Source organism: Carcharodon carcharias, chromosome 18, assembly GCF_017639515.1.
Source record: "Carcharodon carcharias isolate sCarCar2 chromosome 18, sCarCar2.pri, whole genome shotgun sequence".
NCBI classification, from domain to species: Eukaryota; Metazoa; Chordata; class Chondrichthyes; order Lamniformes; family Lamnidae; genus Carcharodon; species Carcharodon carcharias.
This window is the reverse complement of record NC_054484.1, coordinates 9,268,716-9,296,008: the sequence shown is the minus strand read 5'-3', so window position 1 is coordinate 9,296,008 and position 27,293 is coordinate 9,268,716. Positions and strand designations below refer to the sequence as shown.

At 46.9% G+C, this 27,293-nt stretch overlaps 1 protein-coding gene across 4 annotated transcripts in view; it reads right to left on the bottom strand.

Moving 5' to 3' along the window:
* The window catches only part of robo1 (roundabout, axon guidance receptor, homolog 1 (Drosophila)), a 439,384-nt gene that overhangs the window by 16,617 nt on the left and 395,474 nt on the right, over window positions 1-27,293 (bottom strand). For all 4 annotated transcript variants that reach the window (XM_041211417.1, XM_041211420.1, XM_041211419.1 and 1 more), the window contains 6 exons: window positions 26,503-26,838; window positions 24,757-24,867; window positions 22,860-23,004; window positions 20,171-20,419; window positions 14,027-14,442; window positions 9,273-9,425 (listed from right to left, as the gene is read on the bottom strand). In XM_041211417.1, the coding sequence (XP_041067351.1) occupies window positions 9,273-9,425; window positions 14,027-14,442; window positions 20,171-20,419; window positions 22,860-23,004; window positions 24,757-24,867; window positions 26,503-26,838 (1,410 nt within the window). The remainder of the gene's footprint in view (window positions 1-9,272; window positions 9,426-14,026; window positions 14,443-20,170; window positions 20,420-22,859; window positions 23,005-24,756; window positions 24,868-26,502; window positions 26,839-27,293) is intronic.

Sequence of the window (27,293 nt, the reverse complement as noted above, 5' to 3'; positions counted from 1 at the left end):
ATTAGTAGAAAGATTAGAGAGGAGTTGAGAAACCTTTGCACCCAGGGGATGATGGGGGCCTGGAACTCACTAACCTGAAAGGGTTGGAGAGGCAGAAGCTCTCAACACATTTAAAAAGTGCTATAGCTTATAGGGCTACAGACCAAGAACTGGAGGGTGGGATTAGTCTGAATGAATACTTTCCACCTAGATCAGACATGACGGGCTGAATGGCCTCCTTCTGTGACATAAATTTCTATCTACACGCAAGTATTCATAATTGAAAATCTTTTATTGTGCTAAAAAAATGTCTAATAATTGAAATGAAACAACGCGAAAACCACAAAACAAAGAGAACTTAGTGTTAAGATGTTGGAATTACAGCTTTGAATTTAACTATTTTAACTTGTGAGCAAACTGTGGATTGTGCAATACTTATGTAACTTTAACATAATATAGCAAGATCTCAACCATGACTGCACTTGTACATTTTGTAGAATAATGCTATCACACTAAGATCTAGTAAAGGCCCACAATTAACATATTGGCTTTAAGCTGTGTCAAAACCTCCTGAATCCGATCAGGGAGGTCTCCAATGGTTCCGATTTAAAAAAAAAATGAAACCGTAGATTCATGTGACTCTCATCCATCCTGTCAGAGTCAGAATGTGTTCCCTCCACGCTGATAAACACTTGATTTCAGATCTCAGCTATTTCAGCAATCTTCCGAGAGATACAGATTGACAGAGACACAAATGTTGTAATGGGGGCAGAGAGGAAGAGATAGAGTAAGTGACAGGGAAAAGGAAAGGGACAGTTATAAAGAGAAAGACAGAAAAAGAGAGGAAGATAGAAAGAGAAAGGCATACGCAGAGGCAAAGAGAGGCCCGCAGAGAGATAGAGATATACGTAGAGAGATGGAGGGCTGGATTTTGCCGATTATGTCACAATCCCAATGGCGGGATCAATTCTGAGTCGGCTTTGGTGGGATGTCTCTTGTCATCTCACTGGAGCTGACCAGTTAAGAAGCTGCCTTTAGAAGCCCCGTCCAATTAAGATGGGTGGTCAGGCCATGAAACCAGGAGGCCCAATCATTGATGTATGGCTGGAAGCCCCATTGAGAGAATGCGAGGGGGCCTCAAGATGGAGATGCCATCTGAAGAATTATAAAACTGTAAAAAATAAATGTGGTCAGAGCTATCAGAGCGGAGGCACAAATCCTCCCACAGGATAGATGGAGGGGGGACTCCGTCATGGAGGGAGAGTGGGTGGGTGTGAGGGGGTGAAACTCCTCCACAGGGCAGGGGGAGGGAAAAGGGGAATCCTTCACCGGATACTGGGACAGGGAACTCCCCCAGAGGATAGGGGTAGCCCTCAACAGAGTAGTGGGAGGGGAAACTCCTCCACAAGATGGGGGAAGGGGAACACCTCCACAGGACTCCCTGTTGATGTGATTGTTGCCCTTTAATCCCCATATCTCCGAGAGGGAGGATTTAAAGAAGGCTTCACTGACCCCCCCTCCCGGGACTGCCGTAGATAACGGTTGAGCTGTGACCTCAGTGGGGGCCACGTCCACCGTGGGGAAGGTCCCAGCGTTAGTCACCAATTTTCCCCCAAGGGGATACCTATTGCCACTAATTGGCTACCTGCCACTGTTGGGGGGGTAGTCACCGCTGGTCAGACTGTATCTCCGGCAGATGGAGGTTGGGGCTGAGCAGGAGAGTCTGCAACATGAGATTCTCCAATTTTCCTGTCCATCCCACCTCAACACCCATCTCGGTGGAACTGAGCTGATTTAGCTGAGAGAGGAACAGGCACAGGGGGCTGAATTTCGCAAAGAGGGCAGTTGTCCTGTCACCGAGGTCTTAAGCCAGGTGGGGACCTTGTTTCGAGGGGTGGTGGGAACTGAGCCCACAGTTTGGTGGTGACAACCAGTTAAGTGTCTGCCTCCAGGGCTGTTGTCCCTAGCAATGGCAGCTCTCCCAATCAGAGGTCCAGCAGCTCATCAGTGCCACCGGTGTTCACTGCTGGGGCTGCACCTAGAGAAACAATGGATGGGTGCCCTCAAGGAGAGATAAGTGGAGGGTCAAGGGTAGCCCGCAGGCCTGGTGATTTGGCGGGGCGGCTCGGTGCACAGGTGTGCACGTTACCGTGGGGTGGCCATTGCCACCGGGGGGCACTTCTCTTGGCCAAAGAGCGTCCAAATAGCAGGCTTCCCCGAACCACCGCTGAGGCCACTAGGAGGCCACCAGGTTTCACTGTTTACCCACATGGCCGTGGGCCCTCCCAGTATGGGAAGAATGGCCCCAGAGGTGGTAAATGACCCTTAATTGGCCACTGAAGTAGCCCAGTTGGTCTCCGGGTGGGCAGTTTGCCTTCTTTTCCACCGCTGACAAAATGGCTGGGCGGTGGGGAGAGAACAGTGCACCACCCTGCATCTTCCCACACCGGTTTGATAACCGTTCATCTTGCCGGTCTGTTATGGATGTGATTTTCCAGACAAGTTTCCCATAAGAAACAGTGAACTTTATTTACAGGGCTTCAGCAGCAGTTACATGTTTCCATCAAGTTCCACAACAAGACACAAACTCCACCCCTAAGGTTCCCCGCGCTTTGGGCTGATTTGTTCACACTGTCACGTGCTACTACACAGTACAATGAGTCTCAAAGCTACAGTTACTACACATTCCATCCTCAAAGGGTGGGTAAAATTCAGCCCAGAGATACAGTGAGAGGTGGCAAGGGAGAAGCAGAGGAGCCGGAGATACAAAGACTGAGATAGATAGAGAGACACAAAGATGCAGAGCCCAAGTGATGGTGAGAGTGAGAGTTGCAGGGAAATAAAAACAGAGGAATAAAGAGAGATAGAGAAATACAAAGAACAAGAGAGAGTAGGGGTCACTGAAACAGAGACAGAGAAAGTCAGAGTGACAGATAGAGACTGAGAAAGACAGTGAAAGACACGCACACATAGAGAGAAACAGAACCATTCAAATCAAGATAGACACTGAAAAAGGGACACAGGGAAAGACAACGCAGAGAGTGAGAGAGAATGAAGGAAGAAGAAAGATATTAAAAAGCAGAAGAAAGATAGAGGGCATCAGCTGGTACTGCCAAATCAATTGCTGATATTGGAGATCCTTATCCAGGATTAGTGGCCCCTTTCTGCCATTTCTCTCTGGAATGTCTTAGTTGACAAATGGAAAAAAAATCAATTCAAGACCTCGTTTATTTATCACACATAAGTAATTTTCCTGGGATTTCTAACTTCAGCCTTTAATTTGAAGTGTTGCCTCCTTTCCTCAACACTATCTGATATTGTACTAGGTTGGGACCCAGCCAAGGCTGCTGTGCAACCTGGGTTATGTTGGCATTAACCCAGTAATCAAAGAGCCACAGGGGGTATCACAGTGAGATCAGACTCCAGGAGGCTTTTGAGATACTTTGCATATGCTGTAGAGAAACAGCAGCCTTTGTTGTGGACCCAACACTTGCACAAAACATTCAAAATGATGGGACAGATCCTCTAGGACTGAGATGATGAAAGATTTCTTCACTCAGAGGGTGGTCAACCTGTGGAATTCTCTACCACAGAAGGCTGTGGAGGCCGGGTCACTGAGAATCTTCAAGAAAGAAATTGATACATTTTTGGATATTAGAGGCATCAAGGGGTATGGAAAGAAAGTGGGAATATGGCGTTGAGATATAGGATCAGCCAGATCATATTGAATGGCGAAACAGCATCGAAGGGCTGAATGGCCTACTCCTGCTCCTAATTTCTATTATTCTATGTTTCTTATCCATCACCTCCGTGCAAGATTTTAGAGATATTTACGTATTCACATATTTACAGCGCAGAAACAGGCCATTCAGCCCAGCTGGTCTATGCTGACCTTTATACTCCTCTCACCTTATTTTACCTAATCCTAATATCATAACCCTCTATTCCTTTCTTCCTCATGTATTTATCCAGCTTCCCCTTGAAAGCATCTATGCTATTCACCTCAACTAGTCCATGTGCTCGCAAGTTCCACATTCTTACCATTCCTTGGGCAAAGAATTTTTGCCTGAACTCATTATTGGATTTATTCGTGACTCTTTTATATTTAGGCCGCCTTAGTTTTGGCCTCACCCATAACTTAAAATGTTAAGAGGTGATTTGATTGAAGTTTTGCAGATGTTAAGGGATACAGACAAGGTAGATTTGGAGAGCTATTTTCACTATTTGGGCAGCCTTGTCGGCTGTCCCTTGATTCAAGTGTGACGTCTACTCAGTGTAGCACGTTTTTGCCATGGATCTCCATGTGACTGAACAGGCCAATTCTCAATCTTCAGATCTTTGCCCACATGAGACAGGATGTCCCATGAGGCGGTGGGATTTGGAGTGCTGGATTTGCTTCCTTTTCTTCCCTTCTCTGCCACCGCTCTGCCTCATCATTAAGATGTTGGGACTCAAAGTGTGAGGCAGTTTGATGGACAGGTCGTCCCCATTTTTGGACGATTGGCAGCAAGCTCCTCCCAGTAATTGAAGACAATGCTGCCACACTTCAAGGAGAGTTTCAGAGTGTCTTTGTATCACTTTCTTCTTCCTCCCCAGGAATGTTGGCCACTTGAGATTTGAGAAATCAGGATCTGGCAGGAGAGATGAATTTTGGGTATCCAGACAGCCCATCAAAGTTGATTTTGCAGGAGATTTGCCTGAATGCTTACAGAGCTGGCTTCAAAAAGGACACAAGCGTTTACTCAATGGTCCTCCCATTGAATCCAGGGGATGGGGCGGTGGCATTGCTGATGGAATTTCTCTAGCGTTGTTTTGTGTCACTCGTACACAGTCCAGGTCTCACTGCAATATAGGAGTGTGATGACGATAACTACTTTTGTTGATTTCTGGAGGTCTTCATTGTTAAACATTCGCTGCTACTGTCAGCACAGTTGATCAACATATTCCAGAGTCTCTTTTGGCAACATTCAAGGACAGGCCGGATTTCTTGTATGCAGAATTGCAGAGGTTGAGAGCGGCTTGTACATCTGCTGCAGAGTGGGTGACAACACTGCAGTCATCCACAAACTGCAGATTGTGCATGTCTACACTGAGCACTTCCCAAATCTTGGCAGGTAGCAAGGAAATTCACCAACTACCAGGAAATTCAACCAAGGCTTCTCCGACAGCACCTTCCAAACCCACGACCACTACCATCTAGAAGGACAAGGGCTGCAGATAGATGGGAACATCATCACCTGGAAGATCCTCTCCAAGCCACTCATCATCCTGACTTGGAAATATATCGCCGTTCCTTCACTGCTGCTGGATTAAAATCCTGGAACTCCCTCCCTAACAGCACTGTGGGTGTACCTACACCACATGGACTGCAGCGGTTCAAGAAGGCGGCTCACCACCACCTTCACAAGGGAAACTAAGAATGGGTAATAAATGCTGGCCCAGCCAGCAAAATCCCACATCCCATGAATGAATAAAAAAACCTTTCTCAAAAGGCTACCATTGATGAACTGATCCAACAACAGATCAATTGTGTCAACTATAGCAATGAGTGTTTAATAACAAAGACCTCCACAAGTTGACAAAAACAATTTGTTTTGGCTTGGAGGAGACTGAGGTAAATGAGTTGCCCACCCAGGCCATATTTAATACTGACACCAGGGGGCAGTTGATCTTTGATGTGGTGAATAGCCACTGTCAGGTAGATTGTAAATAGTGTGGGGGCTATCACCAGCCCTGCCTGACTCTTGTCCGGATTTTGATGGTGTCCGTTTCAGATTTCCCACTCAATACAGTTGTAGTCATATCGTCATGAAGCAATTGCAGGATTGTGATCAAGTTTCTTGGACATCCAAATCTTTGGAGCACAATCCACACAGCCTCGTGATTTTTACTGAGTTAAATGCTTTGAGAATGTTGCTGAATGCAATGAAGATTTCCTGGTGTTGTTCTCGACATTTTTCTTGAATTTGTTTGGCAATAAAGACCATGTCAGATGTTCCTCTGGAAGGTCGAAAGCCACACTCTATCTTTGGGAGGATTCCCTTAGCCACAGGAAGTGGACGATTCAGGAGAATGTGTGTCAGGATTTTCCCAGCTGTGGACAAGAGGGGAAAACGTCGATAGTTCCCACAGCATCATTTATCTCTCTTCTTGAAGATAGTTCCTATTGTTACATTCTGGAAGTCGGTAGGATGAGTGAATGAAGTCTTGATGTGAGCAAAAGGTCACCAGCTTTACCAAGCTCAGCTGGAATACAAAATATTCCGCAGGTTTTGTAGTTTCCCATCTGTTTGATTGCTTGTTGCAATCCTTAAGCAGAGAAACACGAAGGGGATTTTGTCCATTTGACCTTGGTCTGTACATAGCCCTGGTGGCTTTGCATGTCATGATGGTCAGCATATTGTTGGATCTCTTGAGCTTTCAATTCCCACTACATGCCCTTTATTTTCCGGATTTGTCTTTCGGGTGTTAGCTTTGAGCTGTTAATGCTGCCACCTTGGCTTGTGACCTTGGATTGTTCTGCCATTGCAATGGAGGTTGCTTGTTTTGGTTCTAGCAGGTCCCATATTTCAGCATCATTTTCATTGAACCAGTCCTGGTGACAACAGTGCTCGAACCAAATGGTGTAGGCACAGGAGTCTGGTACAGCCGACTTTATTTGATCCCACTGTTTTGGAATTGAGTTGGATATGTGAAGATTTTCCAGATTGGTCACAAACTGCACTTGGGATTCCTCCCTTTGGACTTTAGGACTGAGACTTTGATCATCTTCCTCTTGGACTTTGTGCTGTGCTAGGTGGATGTTCATCACCGATGGAACAAATCTCTGGTCTGTCCAGCAGGCATCAGTACCCTGCATGGATCGAGTGACCTTTGACCCTGAGCAATGACATCATCCAGGAGGTGCCGGTGCTTTGATCTAGGATGCCTCCATGTGGCTGTGGTTTTGTATTTGCCCTTCTGGATGGCAAAACCAACTCTGTGGATATGAGGGTGGTTGTCAGCCTCTCCTTTCCAGAAGAAGGTGTTTCTTCCTGCTTGTTCGTTCATTCACCAGCTCTTCCCCAGGAAGGCGGGTCTCACTGAGAGCGGCGATGTCAATTTGGAGTCTTGATAACTCACGTAATATGATTGCAGTTCTTTCCACACAGTCCTCTCACTCCTGAGATTATCCATGCATGTTCTAAAATCCCAAGTTGCAAAATTTAAAGTTTTCTTTCTTTGACCACAGGGTGTGGTTCCTCGGCCAGGAGACAGTGGGACAATCTATTTTAGGGGGCCTTTTCTAGTCTCCTCCCCATTTGGGGTGAGCAGAGGGCTGCTCAGTCACAGATGCTGCTGCCCAAAGACACCTCTGTCCTAACACAGGTGTCCAGTCACCTTCATGCATCTGTCTCCTGTGTGCAGATTCTGGACCAGGGACTCCCAGGTTCATAGCCCTGTTCCTGTCGCCAATTCTCCATCTCCATCTTGACAGGACTTGGCAAATGGACCCTGGCAGAAGCCTGCGGGTGACTTTGTTCAACATGAGGACCTTGGGGCAACATCATTGTCCACACGCTCTTGATGGGTTGGTGCTTAGATATCAGTGATGTGTCAAACCATGATGACCTGGACCCACCTCACCACTGCAGCCTTTTTCCACCTTTGCAGAGGGTGAGAGACAGTCTTCCTTCAACTGCTCTGCCACTGAGAACTTTTTGGACCACACTTTGTCTGGCACCTCCCCCTGCCCTTGCCGCGATGGGTGGCTCTACCAGGAGCAAGGAGCTCTGGATGGCACTGCTCAAGAGATCATCAGAGCACACAAGCCTCTCCACCTTGTTAAGATGCCAATGCATGGAGGGCTTGGAGAGCTTAGGACCAGGGGAATAGACTAAAACATGGAATCAGATCCTGCAGGAATGAAATGTCATAAAGGGCAGTAGAAGTTTGGAAAACTCTTCCGCAAGCAGCAATTGATGCTAGATCAATTGTTCATTTTAAATCTGAGATTGATTTTGTTAGCCAAAGATAGTAAGGGATATAGGGCAAAGCTGGGTATGTGGAATTAAGTCACAGATCGGCCATTAACCTATTGAATCGTGTAATAATTTCAAGGGCTAAATGAACCACTGTTCTCTCTGTATTCCTGAGTGGAAACATCTTCTCTATGTCTACACTTCATCATTTTAAAGTCTTCGATTGAGCCATCCCTCAGCCTTCAATTTTTTTTATTAAAAAGAGCCCCAGGCTGTTCAATCTTTCCTAATAGTTATAACTTCTCAATTCTAGTATCATCCTTGTAAATCTTCTTTGCTCCTTTCCCAGTGCCTCTATATTCTTTTGGCAATATGGAGATCAGAACTGTCAATATTATTCCAAGGATGTAACAAGGCTCCACAGAAATTTAAGGTAAGTACTCTCCTTTTTCATTTGCCAATGACAACTGCAGCCTTCCTCATCCCTCTATCAATGGAGGAGAAACATTACTTTTAAAAAGTAGCATTCCTGCAAGACAGTTCTGTTTTAATTACAGAATTGTCATAACGGGGGTCACTCAACAGCCATTGTGTTAAATCAAAATAAAACTTCAGTGCATTTTATCAATCTGTCCTCTCAGGGTCACCAGATAGACAGAGAGAGAGAAAGAGGGAGAGAAAGAAGAAAAGGAACAGAGAGTAACATCAGCAACAGGAAGAAAGAGACACAGAGGAAGAAGAAAAAATAGAGAGATGAACATAGAGAGAAATAGAAACAAAGGACCAGAGCGAGAAAATAATAGAAAACAGACAAAAATGAAGAAATGAACAAAAAACAGAGAGGAACTGAGGGAGAAAAACAGACAGAGAAAACAGCAAAGAAAGAGTAAAAACCCTTCACAATCCCTTCCATTGTATAGAATCCCAATGGGCCAGGCCCCTTCCCATTCACTCCCACTGAATGAAATCTCAATGGTTGAGATTCCTTTGATTCGCTTTCGCTGCACAGAATTCCTAATCTCAACATTGAGTTTAAGCATTCAACCCCAACCCGAGTGTAAATTCCTCCTGCTTTACCCAGTTTTTATTGTCAAACACTGAAGGGTTGAATGGTTTGGTGATCAGCAGGGAGTGAGTTGCTCATCGTTTGTGTGGAGGCCGACCTCGCCAGACACTGAGCGAGGGCTTGGTCAAATGGGGCTTTGGGCTGAGCCATGTCTGGCTGAATGAGTGACGGATTCCACATCAGTAGTGAGGGTCTTACTTTAGTGAGAGGCTTCCCTGCTTTGACTTGCAAGAGGGGCTAAAGGTTTGACTCTGCATCACACGTACCATCAGTGAAGATCTCCCGACGCACGTGCCCTGCCTGGTGCTTCAGTTTCTTCATTGGACGGGATTTCTGCATCACAGCAGCACTTGCGTTGCTGTCGGTGGAGAAAGGGCTGGTGGGACGAGGACAATGCGACGAGGGGAAGTGTCGGCGGCCTGTGGTAATCGGGGAAAGAAGGAGAATGAGTTTTACAACAGGTAGAAATTAATCCATTCAGCCGACTGATTGAACAAGCGTCACTCCAAGCTTTGCTGTCTCTCCATTTCATCAATAACTCAGGGCTTCTCTTAACCTTTGCCTCTCTTTCCTCCAGGTCTTTGCTCTCATCTCCCTCCACTATGAATCCTAACACACTGCCTTTCTCTCTGTCCAGGACCTCATATCTGTGCAACTTCTTCACTCCCTCAGTCACCTCTTCCTCCTATAGGTTTTCAATACCCTGGCCTGGTCCATTCGGCTCTGGACCAAGGGCAGGCCCTAATTCAAGTCTTGCGCACTAAAGATACTTGAGCTACTTATTAAGGTCTGTGATACAGACCCTGCCCCTTTAAAAGGAGTCTGTGATAGAGATACTGCCCTAGGTAAGAGATTGCTGATAAAAAGTTGCTTTTAGTACAGATCTTGAATAAGGCTGAAAAGGGAGACGTGTTGCTGAAGCTTTTCATCTTTCACTCATCAGGACAAATGCAAGAATGCCAAATTTCAAACAACCACAACAATTTATACTACAGGAGAAAAGGATGCTGATTGGTTGGCAAGTTGACTCTGATTGGCTGAGACGTTGCCATGGAGAAAGCAGTAAGGAACTGTAGGCTCCCCAAGCTCCCAGATAATTCAAAAAATGTACAGGACTTGAATGTATTCCTTTTGCTTGTAGAGAACGGGTCCCCACATATGAATGTAAGTTGTTTCTTGCAGTTGTTAATGAGCCACATTACGAGCTCGACTAATTATCTTAAGTTGGTTGTTAATGCAGCTGTTAGCACACTCAGGATTGTTCAGCCAGTGCTGCCCAATTGTGGAATCACATCTAACAGTAGACATTTTGTTTTGTTGATTGCTGATCATGACACTGGTCCTTTAACAGGAATCAAGAGAAATATTTTGCAGGGCTACGGGGAAATACCATAAATGGGTCTAGCTGAATTGCTGTTATAGAGAGCGGGCATGGACATAATGGACTGAGTGACCTCCTTCTGTGCTGTAACTATCCTGTGATTCCACAAAATGTGAAATTAAGCTGTTACTTCCTGATATCCCTGCCAGTGGTCAGTCTCCCTGTGATCTCATGCTGCCACTGAAGCGGTCCTTTGCTACGCTTCCTAAATAAGATGTTAATCTCGTACTCAATCAAAAGTAAAAAGGAAGGCTTGATTTCTACAGTGTCTTTCAGAATTCAGGATGCTCCAAAGTACTTTACAGCCAATGAAGTCCTTTTTTGAAGTGTAGTCACTGTTGTAATGTAAGAAACACAGTAGCCAATTTGCACACAGCAAGCTCCCACAAACAGCAACTTGATAATGAACGGCTTTTAGTGATGTTAATTGAGGGGTAAATGTTGGCCAGATCACCAGGGAGGACTCCCCTGCTCTTCTTCCAAATAGTGGCAATAGAATCTCTGACATCCACCTGAGAGGGCAGATGGAGGCCTCAGTTTAACTTACCAGTCTCCTTAGGACAGTGCAACGTCTGCCTATGGGAAGAAATGAGGGTTATTTCTGGAACACTAAGACCAGCACAGCTCAAGCGGCTTCCTGTCCTTGTGCACAGTGAACCTCATGATGGCCACAGAGAAAACACTCGCTTTAGAGAACACCACCAGCTGACAGCTATAGGAGCACTCTCATTGGCCAGAACCTTGAGGAGGTGGCGAGGGTCACTCAGCCACTGAATGGAGAGCCAGCAGGAGCCCCAGGTCATCTCTTTTAGGACAGACCTGCTGCATCTTGTACCAGTCAGGCACTTGAGAGGTCAGTGGAGGGCCTTCCCCCAGCATCAAGGACCCTGGAGGTGGAAGCCCTGCCTGCTGTGAGCTGCTGGCCAATCAGAGGCCAGCATCCCTATTGAACAGCAATGCTGCCTGGGAGGCAGTGGCTACTGCCGGTACAACATTCACCCCAGGCCCAGGATTGTTGCTGGATCCCAGGCTGCTAGTGAGTGATGGAGGGAGGGGAGGTCTCTGGGGAGGGAGTGGGGGTGGGGTCAGGGGGAGGGCATGGAGGTGGGGTTTGACAGCAAGGGCAAGGGGTGGCTCTCAGAGGGCACCCCCTTGCTGATGCCAGGTCCCTCAATTAGGGACAGATTGCCTTTGAACAAGGGCATCCCCAACACCACCGCCCACACTACCCCCAACAACGCCCCGTCCCCTCGCAGGAACCTGAAAGCAAACTCAACCGGGGGTTTGCTTGACATGCTTCCCACATGGCAAGGCCCCTACCCACACCCCATCCGCTGCTGGGTTAATTCATTAATTGCCCACTAAAGGGTCTCAATCGCTGGCAGAGAGAGAAGGCCGTCTAAGACCTCCTTAATTGACAGGATAGAAATAAATGGTCTGCCTCACCCTGCATGTTGTATTGAAGTCCATAGATCATATGTTGTCAGGTTGAGTTCCTAAAATCCTCAATCATTTATATACTATTTATGAGTTTTATAAAGTCGGAGATTGGGCTGTCTCATGGTCTGTCAATTCTACATCTTATTTGTGAAATGGATAACTTTCTCCTTAATCCCATCGCACATTTACTTTTGTGTGGTTGTGGCAAGAGACAGTGGGAGGTGGGATTGAAGAGTGCGATTAGACAGGGCATCACAATTGTGCAGGACAGGGGTAGAGCGGCCAGAAGTCCCTGCTCATTTGTTTGCAGGTAGTCCTTTTTCAACATGACAGACACTTCACCATCTGGCATATGATGGACTGAACGGCCTTCTTCCTCGTAGTAAATCTTCTACAACTCTGTAATTTTCTTTGGCAAATTTGCAGGCCTCCCAGCCAATGCTCCATGATGGACAGCCCCACTAATCTCTCCCAGGCCGCTCACACCATGCGTGATCCTTGTTAAGAAGACATATGGGAGCTGCTGCGCTGTGGCCTGGAAAGTGACCATGTCCAGTGGTCATGTTACTGAACTAATAGTCCCCCCGAACGAGAATTCAGATCTCACTGCAGCAGTTTGAAAGTTTGAATTCAGCTTAAAAAAAAGATCAGTAAAATGATTAAAGGATGATGAAGCTATTGTATTGTCATACAAATCTAATCAGTCCTTTAGTACATAAGAACATAAGAAATAGGAGCAGGATTCGGCCATTTAGCCCCTTCACCCCGCACCACCATTTGATAAGATCACGGCTGATCTGATTTTGACCTTAACTCCATTTTCCTGCCTGTTCCTCATAACCCTTGACTCCCTTGTCAATCAAAACTCTGTCTAACTCAGCCTTGAATATATTGAATGACTCAGCCTCCACTGCTTCCTGTGGAAGAGAACTCCAAAAATGAAGAGAAGAAATTCCTCCTCATCTCTGTCTTAAATACAAGACTCCTTATCTTTAAACTGTGCTAGTCTCTGCCATTAGGATAAACATACTCTCAGCATCTATCCTGTCAATCCCCCTCAGTATCTTAAATATTTCAATGTGATCACCTGCTATTCTTCTAAACTCCAATGAGTACAGGCCCAACCTACTCAACCGTTACTTAACCCCTTCATCCCAGGAATCAGCTCATGAACCTTCTCCGAACTACTTCCAATGCAGTTTAGGGAAGGAAAGCTACCATCCTTACCCGGTCTGGGACTATATGTGTGACTCCAGTCCCAACCAATGAGGTTGACCATTAACTGCCCTCTGCCCATCAGGGCAACCAAGGGATGGGCAACAATTGACAGTCTTGCCGGTGATGCCCACATTCCAGGAATGAATTAAAAGTGATACTGACAGAACATTGCACACAAAGCTAAGAGCTTGCTATTGAGAGAATCAATATGGTTTAATACAATACAGAATAAATGATTAACCTAAATATTCAATATGAATTTATAACTACAATAATATTTTACATTCTGGAACTGATTACAGGGATGTTCTTCACTATATTAATTTTTAATGCAATTTGAAGTGTTCTGGATATTAATTTTGGTGTCGACTCTCATTGATTCTCCTCCTGATCTCTAATAAACATTAGAACTGTACAAGCAGCAGAAAGAGTTCATCACAGGTCACTAATTAGATGCAGTTCACAGCAAATCGAATTCCACCAGGCTGAATTCCTTGACGCTGATTGGCTCATTCAAGTCTTGCATATTTGATACCAATCATGAAACTAATGAGGTTAAATTAAACCAATGCCCGGGTATTTAACAAGAGAAAGAAGCTTCATTCAGCAGTTAGCTTGAGTCGAATGTGGATTCTGCTCACTAAGTTAAACCCTCAAAACATAAATGTTTGGGAATCAAGAAAGCATTTCAATTGGTGTATCCACCCTGGGAGTGTTTGATGGGGACAGTGTAAAAGGAGCTTTACTCTGTATCTAACCCCGTGCTGTACCTGTCCTGGGAGTGTTTGATGGGGACAGTGTAGAGGGAGCTTTACTCTGTATCTAACCCCGTGCTGTACCTGTCCTGGGAGTGTTTGATGGGGACAGTGTAGAGGGAGCTTTACTCGGTATCTAACCCCGTGCTGTACCTGTCCTGGGAGTGTTTGATGGGGACAGTGTAGAAGGAGCTTCACTCTGTATCTAACCACGTGCTGTACATACCTGTTGCTGTCTCGTGCATTTGATGTCGAGCTACTTTGAGTCCCGCATATTCAGCAGCTGCTGCGACAGCGTGTGCAAAGTCGGCATCTGTAAAGAAAGAGCCATCGGAGGAACTGACAGCGCTGGAGCGCCCGCTGGAGCTGTTGGCATCCTCCTCGGAGGCTGAGCCCCAGCCGTTGATCATGGAACCCGTGACGGAGCTTTCTAGGTCTCCCATGCTGGAGGCGGGTGTCTGCTCCAGGCCGCGTAGGAGGAGCCGGCGGCTGTGCATCTTGGCCACTTCCACATCCTCCTCTTCCTCTTCCTCCTCGGGGGCATCTGTGTCCATGTCGGAGACCAGAGGCCCTGAGATATAGCCGTACGTGTGGGAGGGGGAGACAGGTCTCGGTGGAGGTGGTGGACTGACTGGATGGCACCTGAGAAAAGATAACAATCTTAGTACGAGAAAGTCTTGCATTTCTATCATACCTTTCACTGGTTCAGGACACCCTAAAACACTAACAGCCAGTAAAGTACTTTTTAAAGTGAAGTCGCTGTCGTCATGTTGGGAATCGCAGCAGCCCATCTACTCAGAGCTGGATCCAACAAACAGCAATGTGCTAGTGACCAGGCTTTAGTGGTGTTGGCTGACGGGGGAATAAACATTACTGTTTGACGCTTGGGAGGACTCTGTTGCTCGCTTTTGAAATAGAATCACAGAACCATAGTAAAGTTACGGTCCAGAAAGAGGCCATTCAGCCCTACTTGCCTGTGCCACTCATAAAAAGAATAAAAAGGAAACCAGTGCTCATTTCATCCCACGTCCCAGCACCTGGTCCATAGCCTTGCAGGTAACAGCGCTTCAGATGCAGATCCAGGTACCTTTTGATTGAGTTGAGCGTTTCAGCTTCAACCACCAATTTATGCACCGAATTCCAGACGTCCACCACCCTCTGGGTGAAAAAGGTTTTTCCTCATGGCAATGAGGGGAAACAAGTCTTTCCTGTCTACCCTATCTAGGCCCCTCATAATTTTGTACACCTCAATTAGGTCACCCCTTAGCCTCCTCTGTTCTAGTGAAGCCAGCCCCAGCCTATCCAATCTCTCCTCATTGCTGCAGTTTTTAAGCCCTGGCAACGTTCTTGTAAATCTCCTCTGTATTATTGCCAGAGCAATTACACCTTCCTGCAATGTGGTGACCAGAACTGTATACACAATTCTAACTGTGGCCTAACCAGTGTTTTATACAGTTCCATCATTACATCCCTGCTTTTGTATTCAATACCTCACCCAATAAAGGAAAGCATTCCATATGATTTCTTGACCACCTTATCCACCTATCCTGCCACCTTCAGGGACCTGTGGACATGCACTGCAAGATCTCTCACTTCCTCAGCCCCTCTCAATAATTTCCTGTTTATTAAATATTGCTTTGCTTTGTTTGTCCTCCCCAAATGCATTACCTCACACTGCTCCAGATTGAATTCCATTTGCCACTTCTCCGCCTACTCAACCAAATCAATAATATAATTCTGGAGACGACAGCTATCCTCTTCACTATCAACTACATGGCCAATTTTTGTGCCATCTGCAAATTTCCCAATTTGCCTCCCACTTTTAAGTCTAAATCATTAATATATACTACAAACAGCAAGGATCCCAACACTGAGCACCACTGGAAACCGTTTTCCATTCTCAAAAACATCCATCGGCCATTACCCTTTGTCTCCTGTCAATGAGCCAATTTTGGATCTAATCTGCCACCTGCTCCTGTATCCCATGAGATCTCACTTTCCTGACCAGTCTGTCATGTGGAACCTTACCTTACTGAAATCCGTGTAGACAACATCCCCTCCATTACCCTCATCAATCTCCTTGTTACTTGCTCAAAAAAATTCTATTGTTAGTAAGACACAATCTTCCCCTAACAAAACCATGCTGACTGTCCCTGACCACTCCTTGCCTTTCTAAGTGTCTCTAAGAATTGTTTCCAATAATTTCCCACCACCAAAGTCAGACTGACTGGCCTATAATTTTGCAGCCTAATCTTCGCAACCTTTTAAAACAATGGTACAACGTTTGCAAACCTCCAATCCTCTGGGACCTCGCCTGTATCTAGTGAGGATTGGGAAATGATCCTCAGAGTATCTGTTATTTCCTCTCTGGCTTCCTTTAACAGCCTGGGATACAATCCACCTAGCCTTGGTGACCCATCCACCTTCAAGGATGCCAGTTCCTCCAGTACATCCTCTCTCACGATTGAAATATTGTATCTAATATTTCACACTCTTCCTCTATAACTAGAATGTCTGCTTCATCCCTCTCCTCAGTGAAGACAGAGACAAAGTACTCATTGACAACCCTGCCCACACCTTCAGCATCAGAGTACAAGTCACCACGTATATCTCTGATAGGCCCTACCCTTTCTTTAGTTATTCTCTTGCTCTTAATGTACTGCTAAAACATCTTCAGATTTTTTTAAATTTTACCTGCCAATATCTTTTCGTATCCTCTCTTTGCTTTCCTAATTTCCATCTTTACTTCACCCCTGTACTTTCTATACTCCTTTAGGTTTTCTACGATATTAAGTCTTTTGTGACTGTCACAAGCTTTCTTTTTCTGCTTTATCTTGGCCTGTATGCTTCTGGATTATCAGGGGACTCTAGATTTGCCAGTACCACCGTTATTCTTTGTGAGGAGATGTCTGCACTGTGCTCATAGAATCTTGCCTTTGAATGTCTTCCACTGATTTGACATAGCTTTTCCTTCTAATAGCTGTATCCAGTCCACTCTCACCAGCTCACCTCTCAGCTTTGTAAAATTTGTCTGCTCCCAATTTAGAACTTTTTCTCCTGTTCTACCTTTGCCCTTTTCCATGATGATGCTAAATCTAACTATATTGTGGTCACTACCTCCAAAATGGTCCCCCAAGGCAACTTCAACCACTTGCCCAGCTTCATTTGCTAAGGCTAAATCTAGAATTGCATCCCCCTCTCACTGGGCTTGATGCGTGCTGGCTAAAAAAGTTCTCTTGAGTGCAGTTCAAGAATTTTGCACCCTCTGTGTCCTTCACAATGTTCATATCCAAATTGATATTAGGGTAATTGAAATCCCCAACGATTGCTGCCCTATTGGTTTTGCACTCAGAAACCTGTCTACATATTTACTCTTCTAACTCCCTTCCACTATTTGGAGATCTATAATACACTCCTAGCAATGTGGCTGCCCCTTTTTTATTTCTGAGATTAACCCATATGCTCTCATTTGATGCTCACAGCAGTGATTGATTATTTAACCAATAATGCTACAGCCCCACTTTTTTTTATCTCCCTCCATATTCTGCCTGAAAACTCTATATCCAGGGATGTTGGGAAGGTGATGGTGAGTTGCCTTCTTGGACCATTGCAGGCTCTGTGGTGCAGACACATCCATAGTGCTGCTGGGGATGGAGTTCCGGGATATTGACCCAACGACAGTGAAGGAACAGCGATATATTTCCAAGTCAGGATGGCAAGTGACTTGGAGGGAGTGAATATTTGTGAATGGGGTGCCAATCAAGTGGGCTGCTTTGTCTTGGATGGTGCCAAGCTTCTTTTGAGTGTTGTTGGAGCTGCATTCATCCAGGCAAGTGGGGAGTATTTCATCACACTCCTGACTTGTACCTTGTAGGTGGTGGACAGGCTTTGGGGAGTCAGGAGGTGAGTTACTCACTGCAGGATTTTAAGCCTCTGCCCTGCTCTTTGATTTATATTGTATTTATAGTGAAATCTCTTCCTGAAAAGTTAGTGGAAGCAGAGTCTTGGAATATTTTTAAGGCAGAGGTGGATAGATTCTGGAAAGCAAGGGGGTGATAGGTTATCGGGGGTAGGTGGGATGCAGATTTCAGGTTATTATCAGATCAGCCATGATCTTATTTAATGGCAGAGCAGGCTCAAGGAGCCGAATGGCCTACTCCTGCTCCTTGTTTGTACCTTCGTATATGGTCCAGTTCAGTTTCTGGTTAATGGATGTTGATAGTGGGGGTTCAGTGATGGTAATGCCATTGAATGTCAAGGGGTGATGGTTGGATTCTCTCTTGTTGGAGATGGTCATTGCCTGGCACTTGTGTGGCACAATTATTACTTGCCACTTGGCAGCCCAAACCTGGATATTGTCCAGGTTTTACTGCATTTGAACATGGACTGCTTCAGTATCTGAGGAGTCATGAATGGTGCTGAACATTGTGCAATCATTAGCGAACATCCCACTTCTGACCTTATGATGGAAGGAGGGTCATTGATGAAGCAGTTGAAGATGGTTGGACCAAGGACACTACCCTGAGGAACTCCTGTAGTTCCTGTAGTGGAACTGAGATGATTGCCCTCCAACAACCATAACCATCTTCCTTTGTGTTAGGTATGACTCCAACCAGCGGAGAGTTTTCCCCCTGATTCCTATACACTCCAGTTTTGCTAGGCCAGTGCTCTCTCAGTTTTGCCCTTCTGACAGTCCAGCATTCCCTCAGTACTGACCTTCCGACAGTGTAGTACTCATTCAGTACTGACCCTCCTACAGTGCAGCATTCCCTCAGTATTCACCCTCTGACAGTGCAGCACTCCCTCAGAACTGACCCTCCAATAGTGCAGCACTCTCTCAGAACTGACCATCTGACAATGCAGCACTCCCTCAGTACTTACATTCCTACAGTGCAGCACTCCCTCAGTACTGACCCTCCTACAGTGCAGCACTCCCTTACTACTGGCCCATGGACAGTGCAGCACTCTCTCAGTACTGCCCTCTGACAATGCAGCACTCCCTCAGTACTGACCCTCTGACAGTGCAGCACTCCCTCAGTACTGACCCTGGTACAGTGCAGTGCTCCCTCAGTACTGACCCCTCCTACTGTGCAGCACTCCCTCAGTAATGACGGTCCTAAAGTGCAGCACTCCCTCAGTACTGACCCTCTGACAGTGCAGCACTCCCTCAGTACTGACCCTCTGACAGTACAATACTCCCTCAGTACTGACCCTCTGACAGTGCAGCACTCCCTCAGTACTGACCCTCTGACAGTGCAGCACTCCCTCAGTACTGACCCTCTGACAGTGCAGCACTCCCTCAGTACTGACCCTCTGACAGTGCAGCACTCCCTCAGTACTGACCCTCTGACAGTGCAGCACTCCCTTACTACTGGCCCACGGACAGTGCTGTACTCACTTAGTACTGACGTGTGTGAGTGTGAGTCTGAATGTGCGTGTGAATGAGTGTGTTTTTGTGTGTGTGTGTGTGTGTGTGTGTGTATGTGAATGTGCCTGTCAATGAGTGTGTTTTTGTGTGTGTGTGTGAATGTGTGTGTAAGAGAGTGTTTGCATTTGTGTGTGTGTATTAGCATTTGTTTACGTGTGTCTGTGTGTTTGAGTGAGTGGATGGGTATAGATCCATGGCCAGAATTCCGGGGGGCCGGGCCCCACTCTCCGATGTGTAAAATGCCGAGGGTCCCAACATCACCGTGCGTCACTCTGATCCTCAGTCCGGTGGGCGCACAACGGCAAAACTGTCAAAGGCCGATTCAAAACTAATTAAAGTGATTAACTGAGCCCAGGCAGCTTTCACATTTCATCATGAAACCCCATCCACGGGCGGGATGAGGGTTCATGAAGTGTTTATAAATTGAATGAAAGTTTTTATTAAAGTTCATTGACATGTCCCAGCTCATGTGACACTGTCTTAAAAATGCTCTTCTTCCTTTATTAAACTTTTTACAAATCAAACTAATCTCCCTGAAGCAGCTCCGTGCCTCGGGGAGATTTCTGCCCTGAAGCAGCTCCGTGCCACGGGGAGATTTCTGCCCTGAAGCAGCTCCGTGCCTCGGGGAGATTTCTGCCCTGAAGCAGCTCCGTGCCTCGGGGGTGATTTCTGCCCTGAAGCAGCTCCGTGCCTCGGGGAGATTTCTGCCCTGAAGCAGTTCCGTGCCTCGGGGAGATTTCTGCGATCTTTCACGCGCAGGCCCACCCGCCCGCATAAAATGGCGGCGTGCAGCCGATCGCAGGGGGGGCGGGGGGCGGGGGGCAATGGGCTGCGCATCCGCCCGCTCCCACCCAACCACCCTCCCACTCCTGGTGGGGAGGAAATTCTCCCCTATGCGTGTGAGATCTCTCTCCTGCGGCCACACTGTCCAGTTGCAGTTACCTGCGGTCGCTCCCAGCTTGGATGAGGGCCAGGTTCTCCTGACTGCCATGTAACATGGGCATCAGCTCCTCCTGAGGCGAGGGCGTGAGGGTGGCGGTGGACTGGTGGCTGTAAGACACGGCCGCTGGGGACGAGGCTGCCCCACGGATCGGTGGCGTGGGGCCCCGTTCATCGTCCTCCTCTTCCAGCTCGTCCTGTTGCAGGTACATCCTGGCAGGAGGCAGTGGGCAGAGCCCCTCTCGATCGTAACTGGAAAGCAAAGAAAACAAAAAAAGGAGACATCAAGCGGATTATCGAAAAGAGTTTGCACCGTATGTAAAATCGCCTTCGGGGCTGAGCTTAGCACAGGATCGTCTACCTCCCTCGAGCAGGCAACACACAGCATTACTTCAGCTGCTTAAGATGCCAGCTGTAGTGACACTTCAATCCTTGGTTTGACAACTGCCCATTGTTGCATTTGAAAGGCCTGGCGCGTTGCAAGCAGTGTGGTTTGCAGGACCATTCGCAATTTTTCAGCTGCTGGAGCAGTCCACATCTGTGTGCAAGAACATTCAGGCTTGGGCTGATTCGTGGTGAGCAACATTAATGCCACACAAGTGCCAGGCAATGACCGTCTCCAACAACAGAGGATCTTACTATCTTCCCTTGAGGTTCGATGGCATTACCATCGCTGAATCCCCCACTATCAACATCCTGGGGGGGTTGCCATTGACCAGAAACTGCACTGGACCCAGCCAGGTAAATACTGTGGCTGCAAGAGCAGGTCAGAGTCTGGGAATCCTGCCACAAATAACTCACTTCTGATGGTGAACAGCTGGCATGAGGGGTGAGCCGACCAAAGCAGCTCCATTTACACATTTTCTCTTCATGCTACCTCCTTTTCTTCCCCCTCCGCTATCCAACTGCCTATCATTTAACTTCAAACCCAATCACCCATGGCTGGATTTGAACTCACAGATCTCAGGGTAATTGGACCATTAATTTAACAGCCCACGTGTGGCCAGTTGAATTTTACAGGGAGGCGTATCGCTCCCACCGCCCCCCTCCCCCCTTCCCCCCACCAGCAGGAAAGAAAGCCAGTCACCAGCTGACCAGCTTTAAGCGAGGCTGCCCCACGGTGATAAGACACAGTGAGCAGCCTTCACAAGGCAAGAGTGGGACTCCCCACCCCTCAGGGAATGGAAGATCCGCCTTTGAGAGCTGAGCCCATCCCCAGCAGCGGCAAAAACAAGTCATGGCTACTGCCTGGACAAGCAGCCCCCGCGGAGAAAGAACGTGGATGCCGGAACTGGAGGTACCCTTGGTCGGGGAGGGATTGAGGACCCTGGAGACGGGTGGTGAGGGAGGGCTCTAGAGGCCAATGGGGGATTGGGGTCAACGGGGGAGGTGCCCCAATAAGCGGAGGGTACCCCCCCACCCCCCCCGAACCAAAGGAAGTATTGCGCCCTTCCTGGCAGTGAAGTAGTGGGCGGGTCTCCTTTGTTCCGCTTCCCCCTCCCCCAGCAGGTATTATCGCAGCAAAGACGGAAAGAGACCCTTAAGTAGCCATTAATTAGCCAGTTAAGGGCCTCCAAAGGTCTAACAGTGGGTGGGCTCGCTAATGCTGTACCCGTCCACTGCATTATGGGGGACCGCTGGGGGGGTGAACAGGAGGGTTGTGGGCTAGCTACCCTTCCTATTTTACATGCCCCCAGCCTGCAGATGTGGAGGGCTGAAAAATTCCCGTGTCCATCGTGAGGAGCTTGCTAATCAGGGAATGGCGTGCCACTGCGGAGCCAAAACAATCCAGGGAAGTTACCAGGAAGGGAAATGTCCCAAAGGATTTATAGCCAATGAAGTTCTTTTTGAATTGTTGTTAGTGCCTAAGGACAGGAAACATCACAGCCAATTTGTGCTCAATGAGCTCCCACAAGAGCTTCGGGATAATATCCAGATAATGTATTAACTGTAATGTTGCTGAGGGATTTGACCAAGGTTCCAGGCATCATACCCCTGCTCTTCTTCAAAGTAATGCACGTGGGATCACTCACACCACCTGAGAGAACCTCCATCTAACCTCGTATCTGAAAGACGCCATTTCCAACAATGCAGCATCCCTTGATACTGACCCTCCAAAAGTGCAGCACTCCCTTGGTACTGACCCTCTGACAATGCAGCAATCCCTCAGTGCTGACCCTCCAACAGTGCAGTGCTCCCTCGATACTGATGCTCCGACAGTATGCCACTCCCTCAGTACTGAACCTCTGACAGAGCAGCACTCCCTCAGCACTGCCCCTACAACTGTGCAGCACTCCCTCTGTACTGAACCTCCAACAGTACGTCACCCCCTCAGTGCTGAACCTCTGACAGAGCAGCACTCTCTCAGCACTGCCCCTACAACAGTGCAGCACTCCTTCCTCGGTACTGATCCTCTGACAGTGCAGCACTCCCTCAGTACTGACCCTCTGACAGTGCAGCACTCCCTCAGTACTGACCCTGAGATGCTGGCTGGGATTATGATCTCACTCTGTTGGGGCTTGATTTTACTGGCCAACACTGGCAGCAGGTGAATTGCCAATATGCCTGGAATAAGTGGCGCTTGTGGGCGTACAGTGCCCACGGAACCCATGCCTCAATGAGAACCAGCATTTGCAGGGTTGGATGGAGGAAAGCCTCGAGTGCTGAATAGATGAAAGCAAGGGCTACGTACCTTTCCTCTGTGACACTGTATTCATCGGGATTGGATGTTGTGGGAGGCGGGTGAGCTGGAGGTGGTGGTAAGAGATCTGCCCAATTCATGCCACCCTGTTTGGGCAATTTTGGTGTTCGAACGTTCTTCTTGTGCCCCTGGCTCCCTGGACACAGAGCAGATAAAAAGATTGTGATCTTCTGTCGGAATACTTAGATGGAATAACTTTGAATTACTCAGGATACATGGCACAGAAACAGGCCATTCAGCTTAACCATGCCAGTGGTTATGGACAACTCAAGCCTCCTCTCATCTAAATCAGCCACTGTAACTGGCTATTCCCTTCTCCCTCATATCCTTGTCTAGTTAAATACATCGATATTATTCACTTCAACCACTCCCAGTGGTAGCGCATTTCACAGTCTCACCACTCTTTGGGTGATGAAGTTTCTCCTGTATTCCCCACTGGATTTCTTGGTGACTATCTTATACTGATGGCCTCTAGTTATGCTCTTCCTCACAAGAGGAAACATTCTCTCTTTATCCGCTCTATCAAAACCTTTCACTCGTTTTAAAGTCCTTTGTTCGGTCACTTGCTTTTCTCACATTTTTTTCTTTCTTTTGGCTGAGAATATCCAACATTGTCCCTAATACAAAAGGGTCCCAGAATACACGGGCCATTTACACTCCATGAACAAGTGAAGTGAGACAGGGTAAGGGTGGAGCAGGGTTAGCAATATGGTCGTTTCTGAGCTGTTTTGAGGCGAGACCAAGAGTTTAAACAGTATCGCAGAGTTGGATAGGGGTAGGCCTCTGGTGGAATCCATAAGCTTAAAATGGTCACTATTAAACCCAACAGGGAATTCAGAAGGAACTTCTCCACCAGGAGGAAAGGGAGACTTGCATTTACGTAGCGCCTTTTGCAACTGCAGGACGCTCAAAAGCACTTCACAGTCAGTTAAATACTTTTGAAGTACAGTCACCGTTGTGATGTAGGAAATGTGGCAGCTAATGTGTGCACAGCAAGCTCCCACAAACACAGCTTATTGATTAAGAGATAAGCAATGGCCTGGATACCACGGGCATTCCACTGTTCTACTCTGAAGTTGTTGACTATAGGATCTTTTATGGTCAGCTGAAAGGAGAGTTAGAGCCCTCGATTTAATGTTCCATCATAAGACAACACCTCTCCCGTGCAGCAGTCCCTCGGTCCCGACTCCAGGAGTGTCTAGATAGAGTTTTGTGCTCACGTTTCTGGAGTGGACCTTGGACCCACAGCCTGCTGACTCGAAGATGAGTGCCGTCAATGGAGCCACAGCTGAGAATATAAATCAAATTTGGGAATTCAGGAGAAGCTTCTTCACCCAGAGAATAGCAAGAAGGTGGAACTTGCTACCACAGAGAGCAGTTGAGGCAAGTGGCGTACTTGCATTTAAGGGGAAGCTGGATAAACGTGAGGAGGAAAGGAAGAGAAGGATATGGTGATGGGGTGAGGTGAAGATGTGTAGTAAACACATAAACACCAGTTTAGACCAAGTGGGCAAAATGGCCTGTTTCTGTGCTAGAAATATTATTTAATTCTACGCAGATCTGGCCTTGTGACTTTCGAATGCAGGATTCTGCGTTGAATTACATTGAATTTACATCCAAAAATTGGCTATTCAGCTCAACTGGTCTGTGCTGATGTTTATGCTCCACACAAGCCTCCTCCTACTTTAGTTGCTTCATCTCCTCCTATTAACATAACCCTGTCTTCCATATTCACCCCATGTGTATTTATCCAGCTTTCCTTTAGCCACTCTGTGATGGTAAGTTCCTCATTCTAACCAAACTCTTCAGCTGGAAAGCAAATACTGATGCCAGTTATTTCTGCAATGCCATGTGGTTTCATAAAATGCCAAAAAGACCATTAACTAACCCGACGTGTTGCTGCCTCGATCTGAGCTGTTGTAGGACCCACTTGTGCCATGCTCACTCGTCTGGTTGTATGGAATTGTGGGAATGCTGTTCGTTTCCGCTAGTCGGTAATCTGAAAGGAAATAGAGATGGAAGAACAGGAATTAGATCAAACACTCCAGCCAAACACTCCCAGCACAGGTACAGCACGGGGTTATATACAGAGTAAAGCTCCCTCTACAATGTCTCCATCAAACACTCCCAGGACAGGTACAGCACGGGGTTAGATACAGAGTAAAGCTCCCTCTACACTGTCCCCATCACACACTCCCAGGGTTAGATACAGGGTTCTGATTCACTGTTGCATCTCTAGTATTGACCTAAGTGGCCAGTTCTCTTGTGGGTATTCAGAAAGAGCCAGCTAGATACTGATCGTGTGGGTACCACTGCTGCACAACACCTGTTGTTCACACACATCCATCCTGGCCTGAGTCATTGGGCAGGAAGTATGTCTGAATTTGTCACTCAGGTTTGCCCTACGTCTGTGCCTGCCATTAGTGAATTTAGCAGGCTATATGATAGTGCCATGGTTATATTACTGGACCAGTAATATTGAGGAGTAGATAGCCTAGGTTCAATTCCAAGCACTCCAGTTTGATTCTTGTGAAACACACTTTGGCGTGACTCCCCACTCCTCTGGATCTCCCTCTTCCTTTGACCCTCTCTCGTTGTTCCATCTTCTCACCTCATTTAAAATCCTTGTCCCCTCCCACTCACCTGAGTACCATAAAAGTTTTCTCACCAAGATATCTTTGCTGCTTTCCTTCCTCAGCCTCTGCACTGAATGATTTCTCATCCTCGGTGATTTCATCCTTCATCCTAACTCATCATTCTCCCTTTCCTCGAGTTCACTATCCTCTTTTCCTCCCTAAATCTCTCCCTCCATGTAAATTCTCCAACCCATATTCACAGCCACCTCCCTGACCTTACCCATCTCACATGTTCATACCAGTCCCATTGTATCAATTACAGATCACATCATCTCTGATCATTGTCTTCTATCACTCACAACCACATTCCCTGCCCCTCCCCAACCATATCTCCGTCTGTGTCCATTGCTGGAAAATATTCTTTACTGAATTCGCTTACAACTCTGAAATTCCGAACTCTCTCGCTGTGTCCCTTCATTTCTGACATTCTTCAGCTCATCACCACCTTTCATCTTTACTTTTGATGCCTGAGTCCTCACTCAAACCATTACTCTCTCTCACCCTGGTCATTCCCACTGCTATGGCCCTCACCCCCACTCCCTGCAGTGAAAAGAACGTAGATCTGAAAGGCTATGTGGTTTTAGTCATCCACTGCCTGCTGTGACTGGACCACACAAAGCAATATTCGGTCCTGTTTTCATTTGCTAAAAACCACTCACTTTTCCTGGGTCACCTCATTCTTCAATGTCAGAGGCGTGTCTTTCCAATGAGATGTTAAATAAAGACTGTCTCAGATGGATGCAAAAGGACTTGACTGTCACTACTGCGGAGAAGAGAAGGGGGAGCTTTCCCCAATGTTCTGGGTCAATATTTAGCCCTCAACCACCAGACGATTGGGTTAATATCACAATGTTTCTTTGTGGGAGCTTGCTGTGTGCAAATTGCCATGTTATAACAGTGGCCATACATTAAAGGAGAGAGTGATTGGCTGTAGGGCTTTGCGATTCCTGAAGCTGTGAAGGGCACTATAGGAACATAATAAGTTCTTTGTTATTTACCTTTATTGAGTTTATTTTGCTCCATGATGTTGTACTGCATTGGGGATATCTCCTGTTTGGCTTGTAGTGACGGTTTCCAATGCTTATCATTCACTTCCATTCCACCGCTGTTCATGTTGTTCCCCAGTGTGGTCTGAATGAGCTGTGTCGTGGCGTAGGGAGTGGGCTGTACCGTCTGGTTTAGGCAGCGACCCTCCTTCAGGTTGGGGCTGTTGAAGGTCTTCATCTCATTGATCTTGTTGCTCAGGTCCATGTCTCCGTAGACCGTAGACTCGGGCAGCATCAAGTTGGTTTGCTTGTTCTCCAGTTGATTGTTATAGTTGGCTATGCAGTCAGCTGAGCAGAATGGAAGGAGAGACAATGGGGGCGCAAGAGAGAGAAATGTTAAGCTTTGCAAGGCGTGCACCGTTCTCCCTGGCCCATTACCCACCTCCTCACTCCAACATGCCAGCCACTATTCCCAGTCCAAATAAACATTCGGATATTGACAACGCAGACCACAGAATCAACAACTTGTTATAACCTCATAAAGATGTCAAGCAAGCAATACAAATACTCTAATTCAGTTTGTCCAAACAGATCCTTACTAAACTAATTCAATTTGTGATTCCTGGAGCTCAGCCAACCATTCATAATGAGCCCATCTGGGGAACGTATCAGCAGAAATAAATTGCCAGACATCTGGTTGTCCATCTGGGCTCATTTTTTTAAATTCATTCACGGTATGTGGGTGCCGCTGGCTAAGCCAGCATCTTTTGCCCATCCCTAATTGCCTCGAAAAGGAGACAGCA